This window comes from Dryas octopetala, chromosome 3 (assembly GCF_963921425.1).
Source record: "Dryas octopetala chromosome 3, drDryOcto1.1, whole genome shotgun sequence".
Classification (NCBI taxonomy): domain Eukaryota; kingdom Viridiplantae; phylum Streptophyta; class Magnoliopsida; order Rosales; family Rosaceae; genus Dryas; species Dryas octopetala.
In genome coordinates this window covers 11,605,048-11,614,061 of record NC_141368.1, presented here as the reverse complement: position 1 = coordinate 11,614,061, position 9,014 = coordinate 11,605,048, and the positions used below count along the sequence as shown (strand labels likewise).

Genomic DNA, 9,014 nt, shown 5'->3' with positions numbered 1-9,014 from the left:
TCTCATATATTATGATCGAGTCCGATGAAGTGAGAATATTGATTCTCTAAAGGACATTTCCCATAAAAGAATTGCATGCACATTTGCACCTAAATGCGCGTGGTATTGTCTACTTTCATTTGCCTTCACAAATATATATATATATATATATATACATGCTCCTTCTATTAAGGTATACTTCAACTTATTTATGTTGAGGTATACCATGTTGGGGCCCACACGAGTCGTTTTGTGTCGATCCGAACCGTTCAATTTTTACATCTCCATAGATAGATAATACTTGCAAAAAATTAGCCAACTCGGAAACTATTTAATTTTCATCAAATAAACTGACGAACAAAATATTTTCGATGAAACCGTCCATTTGGTTTATCAAAGTTAGATAGACAAATGATTTCCGATTTGGCTAATTTTTTGCAAAGATGATCTATCAATGAAGATGATCCTTGCGAACGGTTCGGATCGACACAAAACGACTCGTGTGGGCCCCAACAAGGTTATACCTCAACATAAATAAGTTGAGGTATACCTCAACAGAAGGAGCCTATATATATATATATATATATAAGAATACTCTAAAACTAACTAGTTAGTAAGTTAATACAAATTTAACTACCCTATTGGGTCTATTGCACAATGTAATTTCAAAATCAGAAGTCATTTAGCTATTTGATTATGATAACAATTATTTATATGTTTTTATCAAAAACAGTGATCGTCTATTTATTTGATCACAATTAAATGACTAAATGATTTCTAATATTGTATATATACACGTACATATACACACACGCAATGTATACAGGCATGCAATACACATTAATGTGCATCTTTTGTAATGTTGTGGCTGCAGCTAGCGTGAAATAATTTATCTACTCGATCTGCATATATCTTGGGTCCATTTCTATTATTAGAAAGTGTGGGGTACGTATTATGTTGAGACAGGCCAAGACTTATATCGAACGTATGGCCCTAATTAGATATCGATATATCGTTGATTCAAAGCTTTTGCATCAGTACTTCTGGGCTAGCTACCAATATATACCTTCGGAGATAGTAACTACGTACTATGAAAGACGAATTTGCCTAAACTGGTGGTGGAGGATATTGTCCAGAAATTGATCAATAATTCAATAACTACGTACGTACAGGTTCACGTGGTGCCCTAAGTTGGGTTCAAGCTAGGCACTGCACCAGGGATGTTTGTTTGCATGTTTTAAATTCATTGTTGGCACTTGGCACTGCTTGGCTTGGCTTTCAAAAACATACTACAGCAACGATGGCAAATCCGTAATTAAACTCAACTTGCAATGGCAAATTCCATGCACATGCACCAACATATAATGCTTCTATATAATTCGAACCATATATGCTTCTATTATACATTTATAGATGACACCACCATTTGCTTCACTCTCTCCTCTTCAAACCTCCAAACCCACCACTCCAAAAAATGCAAGCCAACCCCCTCCAAATTATTCCCAGAATATTCTCTCCACCGATAAGGCTATCTCCGGTGCACCGAGCTCCGTCACCTGCTGCCACCAGACCGCCACGTGCCATATCCATCTCCGGACCCAACGAAACCCAGGGTCCAAATCCAATTACCATTTCAACCGTGGATGACTCCGTGGCAGCATTCTGGGACTACCAGTTCCTCTTCGTGTCGCAGCGCTCGGAAACCCCCGAACCCGTGGCCCTCCGCATAGTGGACGGCGCACTCCCGCCGGAGTTCCCCTCCGGCACGTACTACTTGACCGGGCCGGGGCTCTTCAGCGACGACCACGGGTCCACCGTGCACCCGCTGGACGGCCACGGGTACCTCCGGGCCTTCCGGTTTGATAAAATTGGAGACGAAGTCAAGTTCATGGCCAAGTACGTGAAGACTGAGGCCCAGGTGGAAGAGCACGACCCGTTGACTGACACGTGGCGGTTCACGCATCGGGGGCCATTTTCGGTGTTGAAGGGTGGACAGAAAGTTGGGAACACTAAGGTGATGAAGAATGTGGCGAATACGAGTGTCGTGAGGTGGGGTGGGAAGCTGTTGTGCTTGTGGGAAGGTGGGGACCCGTATGAGATTGAATCTGGGACGTTGGATACGGTCGGGAAGGTCCACCTGATGGACGGCTGTGATTCGATTGTGGAGTGTGAGAATGGTGGTGGGGGTGTATGGGATGTGGCTGCCAGGTTGCTCAAGCCGATTTTGTACGGTACGTATGAGAGAATATAATACAAGGCAAGTGGTGAACCAAACTAAGTGAATTGGTTTGTCCTTTGCAAAAAAAGAAAATATTTGAACTGGTTTTTTAAATGGAAAGTTTACGTTCAAACTATTTCCTATGGTTTAAAGACAAAATATAAGTTAATGATCATGTATAATATAATCGATAGATATTGATGTAGATGGATTAGTTGTATTGAATTGATGGGCACTAATATTATCAAAATTAGAACGAGTAACATTGAGACACTTATTATTGATTAATAATTTAATAAGTTATGAAAAATGGTAACTACATTCTCTTTTTTACCTTCTATTTTTTTTTTCCTGTTTATTGTTTAGTTTATTCTCATGATTGAATCATTTATTTTTATATTACTCATTCAAGATCATCTTTGCTAAAAATCAATTAAATTAAAAATCGTTGATTCATCTATCTGTTATCATATATATAGACGAGATTGATAATATTTAAATAACTAGACAATTTTTAATTTAATTGATTTGTTGTAGATGTGATTTTAAAATATGATTTAGAAAATAACAAGTTTTGATCATGATATTATACTATAGAATGCGCTTGAGAAGAAAAAATATAGAAGAAAAATGTAGAAAGGAAAAGGTAGCTAACATTAATGCTTCCATTAAACTACATCCTAACACCATATATATATGTATTATAAAGATAATTCTTTTTGATAAATTAAAGACTGATTGCATTAGTTTTCAACCCAGCACTTTTTATATGGCCGGCTATTCAGTATGAGGAGGAGGGGGTAACTTTGAACAAAGTGTCTGAAATCGATCAATTGTGTTTTTTATTAACTCAGCACGTTTTATATGGCTAGAATTGCTATTTTATATTGAAAATAAAATAGATTAGCAATTTTATTTGGTAGGAACTAGGAAGTCGCATATGGTGTGTTTTGTTGCATTAATATTTTTGGGCATAAACTTCACAGGAGTGTTTAAGATGCCTCCAAAGCGACTGTTGTCTCATTATAAGCTCGATGCTCGCAGAAATAGGCTTCTTATGGTGTCATGTAATGCAGAGGATATGCTCTTGCCCCTCAGTCATTTTACATTTTATGGTAATTAAATAATTGAAGGCATGCACATGAATTACAGCTGTTTTTAATTATGTTGATTTTTCAAAGCATGTTAAGGAACAAATATATTATATATACAAGTACAACTTACATATATATTTGTTTTTCTTTCTTTCAGAATTTGATTCGAATTTCAAGGTGCTGGGAAGGCAAGAATTTAACATACCTGATCACTTGATGATCCATGATTGGGCTTTCACCGACACTTATTATATACTATTTGCTAATCGCATCAAACTTGATGTACCCGGTAATGACATCAAAGCTTCATCTACATTGAATAATAATTATATTACTAGAATATCAATCAATCCAAAACAAATATTTAAATACAGCAGAACGTTTTCTTATTGGAGAATCTCACAACATGATATGCTTATATTTATATTATTAGACTATAAATTAAGATCATTAATTATAGTCGATCCAAATTCACAATTTGAAATCATACACATCTAATATTATTACATGTTTGGTCATAGAATATTACTGTTCAAGCACGTAATATGATTTAGTTAATTATGAATAACAGTCTAGTAATATATCAGTTATATGCTATTAACATTTCTCTGTACACGTACGTAGGTAAAATATCTAAGTCTAACAAAGTTGTATGTTGAAATATTGCAGGGGCAATGACTGCAGTTTGTGGGACTACTCCGATGATAACAGCATTGTCAGGGAACCCTAGCAAGGCCACAACTCCCATATATTTGCTTCCTCGGTTCCCTAACGAAATGGATCGACATAGAGATTGGAGAGTTCCCGTCGAAGCTTCTTCACAGTTGTGGCTGCTACATGTAGGCAATGCCTATGAAAATTTGGATGACAATGGCAATCTGGATATCCAAGTACAAGCTTCCGCTTGCTCTTACGAGTGGTTCAATTTTCAAAAATTATTTGGTAACTTTTTTTTTTTCCAAATTAATATAATTTTTTTTTTTTTACAAATTATGTTATGTTATTAGACTATAAATTTAAACTATATATATTATTCAGATGTGTGGTTCATAATAGTAATTTAGTAATATAATATGTCGATCAGTTAAATATTATTGCTTTATGCAACTACAAATTAAGGCTTACTGATATTGTTTTATGCGAATAGGATATGATTGGCAAAGTGGTAAACTAGACCCTTCGATTATGAACATAAATGGAAGCCAAAGCCTGACTTTGCCTCACCTTATTCAGGTTTTTTTTTTATCGAATCTGGATATATCCTTTACTTGTCTTGTTTTCACTTAATGTTATCTTGTGTTTTTGTGTTTTATTCTTAAACCTTAAACGATAGAAGAACCTTTGAATTTGTAATATGAAAGTCCATTTCCTTCTAACTCAAGCATAATATATAAGTTTAAATGGCAAGTAAGTAATATTAGTGCATGAATTAATTAATGCAGGTTTCCATCAACTTGGATGCCAATGGGGCTTGTCAAAGATGTCATGTGGAGCCTTTGAACCAGTGGAACAAGTCATCAGATTTTCCAGTTATTAATCCAGATTTCTCAGGCAGCAAAAACAAATACATATATGCAGCAGCTTCTTCAGGTTCTCGCAGTGCCTTGCCACACTTTCCATTTGACATGGTGGTGAAGCTAAATACTTCAACTCAATCTGTGCATACATGGTCTGTTGGGAGTAGAAGATTCATTGGTGAACCTACTTTTATCCCCAAAGGTTATGAAGAAGATGATGGTTACATTCTTGTAGTTGAGGTAATAATTCGATCAAGTGGTTGATCAGATATGCACATTTTCTAGAAAAGACTATATATGATCAAATTGCTTAGTATATTTTCCGCAGGACAAACATGGACTTATTCTATCTTGCTTGTATTGCAGTATGCAGTTGCAGTTCAAAGATGTTATTTGGTTGTCTTAGATTCCAAGAGGATAGGAGGAGCCGATGCACTTGTAGCAAGACTTGAAGTCCCCAAGCATCTAAATTTCCCTCTTGGTTTTCATGGTTTCTGGGCCAATGACCAATAATTAGTTTTCGGTAATCTCACACCCATTTGTTAATTGATAACTTGACATTGATGTTGGAGTGCGAATTTAAGCAAATTTCATCTCTAGGGGGGCAATTCAGTGTAAATGAACTTGAAAAATCCTATACCCCCATATATATATATTTAAACATTATAATCAGTGAGATATATTACATATTCAAAAATTAAAAAGAGCAAGAAGAAACAATTACATCATCCCTTGTGATATCGAAAAAAGTCATAGTGGTGTTTTCTCCATCTCTGAATTAGATTAGATCGATTCTGAAATTTACAATTCAATCTATATCAAATCATTTTTAAATGATGTGTTAAGCTAAGAATAAAATCAAACAAATCTTAACACGGAAGAATCCGTACAGGTAATTCCCTTTTTATTAGATTATAAGCGTATTTATAAAAAAGTGTTTTTTTTTTCTTGGCTATTGTATTTATAAAAGTAACTAACATTTAAAAAAAAAAAAGTTTGAAACTGGCAAACACTTTTATAAATTATTAAAAAAAGGATAAAGACTTAGAGTCCAGTCTATTTTATGAGCCTTTCTTAGACTAATATCGGTAGTAATTTAAGGTTTTTAATTAAGTCATTTTATTTTTCTTATTTGACAACTTTATGTTATGTTTTAAATTACAACTCATTAAAAAGAAGATAAACACCTACGCTATCATGTTGGGCTGGGCTTCAATAAGCCCATAAAATTTCTGAAAGCCATGAAAATCATTCTGGACTTGAAAAAAATGAATAAATAAATTTGAAAACGTTAAGTTCGTTAACCTAAAACCCAAAATTCTAGGTGGCATGGCTAGAAAGAAAAAGAAAAACCTCAATAGGGAGCCATCCACATTCCCTGAGGAGCAGCAGCAGAGAAGAAGAGGGTCGAATACAATGTCGGGTTTCGCATTCGGAACCTCCGCCTCCTCTTCTTCTTCTCACTCACCAAACCCGCCACCATAACCGGGTTCTCATTCGGATCCTACTCCTCCTCATCTCCTTACTCTTCCTTCAAAACCACCATCTCCTCTACTTTCAGTACCCCAAACCCTAGCTCCACCCCGATTCCTTCTTTCGGATTCGGATCCTCCGCACCCAATACTTTAAGCTTCTCATTCAGGACGACACCCCCTCTCTGGGCTTTTCAACCGGTACCTCCCTTGATGGATTTTGGACTCCCCTTGACCGGTTTTCTCCTGGCCTCTCTTAGTTGATAAAAACAGCAAAATCAATCTCTACTGTGCCTGCATTTGCATTTGGTGTATTTTCTCTCAAACTTGTGTTTGCCTATTTGAATATTTGTATATACTACAACTTTAAGCTTTACTATTTTACAAAGAAACATTAAACGAGACATGAAAATTTTGGTGGTTCATATGCACCAATCTAATACAGGCTTCTGAATGCTGATCATTGACATGGGAAATTCATGAATCAACGGCCACCTGGATTTTGAATACTCTACGTGAATACAATAAAGATGGCTTCATAGTCATCAAATGTTCTTCATTGCACCCCCATGACTAACCAGACTATATATCTCCTCACTGGTGGTTGAAAAATAGCCAGGTGGTAAACAAGGGAAGTACATAGCACACATCTAATTCCATGGACTGGGCAACCGAGCATCTCTGAAAGTAGAAGTGCCACCAGACGCAACAGGGGATGGAGAGGATGCCATGTAATTTGTTCCTGATACAGATAATGTAGGCAGATTTGCAGGATGCCCTTGGTGCCCTATGGGAGCAAAGTGTGATGGACTACTACCAGGAACCCCCAAACTTGGTCGTGTGGGGTGTGGAACCTGCTCATAAATTTGATACCAGATATGAGTACATGAAAAGATAGCAAAGCAAAGAAACATCATTTACATGAAAAGTCTCTTTGTTTCTTAAGAGAGCTACTTCTGTTAGTCCCAAACTTCACTTGCAATTCAAAACATTTTTAATTTATAAGTTTTCAGAAGAAAATGACAAATCCATCAACACAGTTGAGGTAAAAAAAATGAATATGCATACAAGTATGGTACCATAAATAATACTAGCAAACCAAATACATTACCACAATGTGCTGAATATAGGCTGGCCTTCTAAGAGGAGACTCTGCAGACGGGGATGCACTGTTCATCCAAAACACATGGCGGGAATGAAAGTTATGGTTTGATTCATCGCCTTCACCCCCTTCCATATCACCACTAAGATTTGCCTCCGAGCCCAACCTGGCAGCAGCATGCCTAGTCATTGACCCAGAGTCATTTGTTGCATCCCCTTGAAGTGATACAGAGGGGCGAACCACCATTCCTTGCATATTATTCCGTCTCTTCAATTCCTCCTCTGCACTTAAGATCTGTAAACCACCATGAACCAACTCCCTGAGTGTTGATCCTTCCTAATGCAACGCAAAGATAAACCCGAGTGGATTATGGAGCCAACACTTACCTGCTTCAACACTTGTACTAGATTATGCTTCTTCTGGTTCAACACTCGCAACTTCTCCTCAACTTCTCTTTTCCTGTTCTGCTTGTCATTTAACACTTCATCTTTGTTGCATGTCTATCACATAAACAAATAGTAACAGTTACTAACTTACTAAACATTACTCTAAACTAGGCAATAAAAACTTAATTTCTTAATCATAGTTCTCAATATATACATGTATGCATAGATTTGATAAGTACTCGAATTTCTTAATCATCCACATTATATTGCAAAATCCAACTTTCACATATCAATGCAAGAACAACATGAACTTTGAAAATACCCAATACAAAAGCTGACATAATCTTCCATACCTCAGAATTAGGGTTTTCCACTTGATCCACTTTCTCGACCTTAACAACAGCTTGTGAATTTGCACCAGCAACCGCAACATCCGAAACTTTCTCAGCCAAATCGGATTTAAGCACAGCCGATAAACCGGACCCATCACCGAATTTCACTGTAAAATCAGCACCGTCCGATTGTTTCTGATCCTTGTCCTCCCCAGAAGGCCCAGCAGCTCCGGAATCAGCAACAACCTTGTCTGCTGCTGCTGCTTCGAACTCAATCTTGGGTTGAGGCAAATTGTCCACTTTTGGGGCTTCATTGAGCTGGTCCGGAACAAAATTAGGGTTAGGGTTCGATGATGCGGCAGGCAGGGTGGATTGGAGGCGAGAGAGGGCAATTGAGCGACGGGTTATAAGGGATTTGAAATCCTTGAGAGAGATTTTGGGGGTTGGCATAAGCCATCGACGAGGCACGTCTGGGACTCTGTGGAGGTTTCCTCTGTACAGAGAAATCGCCACCATATCTGTCGATTTCTCTGCTGCTCTGGTTTTTATTTTTTGAATTTTGATACGAAAAAGGAGAAGTGTTAAGTGGGTGGTGTTATAATAATCCAGAAGCCGCTTTAAAAACGAACGAGTTTGTTGTAAACTAACTCTAAACAGCAACCATTCACTTATCCAAAGGTGGACTTCGAGCTTTTATGTTCGACTATCCTTAATTTTAGATGTAGTGTTTTATGTGCATCTCAATTTAAAAGAAAAAAAAAATTAGATGGTATTGTTCATGATTGACAATGTTAGTTTGATATATATATATATATATATATATTATTAATTAATTTTTAAGATTTTGAATTTTAGAGTTTAATGCATGTTTAACCGTAAAGTGTTTGTTCAATAACGAAGACAACTATAATTGA

General features: G+C 36.8%; 2 protein-coding genes across 3 annotated transcripts; one reads left to right on the top strand and one right to left on the bottom strand.

Moving 5' to 3' along the window:
• The first annotated feature begins 1,409 nt into the window (after window positions 1-1,409).
• CCD7 (carotenoid cleavage dioxygenase 7) lies at window positions 1,410-5,436 on the top strand. Of its 2 annotated transcripts, XM_086236802.1 has the most exons (7): window positions 1,410-2,210; window positions 3,184-3,312; window positions 3,449-3,580; window positions 3,961-4,233; window positions 4,439-4,524; window positions 4,734-5,048; window positions 5,175-5,436. In XM_086236802.1, exons 1-7 carry the CDS (start codon window positions 1,454-1,456, stop codon window positions 5,319-5,321), a joined length of 1,839 nt encoding a protein of 612 aa, XP_086092928.1. In that variant the 5' UTR covers window positions 1,410-1,453; the 3' UTR covers window positions 5,322-5,436. The 2 variants fall into 2 exon arrangements, with proteins under 2 accessions (XP_086092928.1, XP_086092929.1); XM_086236803.1 differs by lacking the exon at window positions 3,184-3,312.
• Window positions 5,437-6,090: 654 nt separating this feature from the next.
• LOC147290893 (uncharacterized) lies at window positions 6,091-8,712 on the bottom strand. The gene is made up of 4 exons (XM_086237567.1): window positions 8,122-8,712; window positions 7,769-7,882; window positions 7,392-7,676; window positions 6,091-7,134 (listed from the first exon to the last, which is right to left on the bottom strand). The coding sequence occupies exons 1-4, from the start codon at window positions 8,614-8,616 to the stop codon at window positions 6,931-6,933; spliced, it is 1,098 nt and encodes a 365-aa protein (XP_086093693.1). The 5' UTR covers window positions 8,617-8,712; the 3' UTR covers window positions 6,091-6,930.
• Window positions 8,713-9,014: the final 302 nt, after the last annotated feature.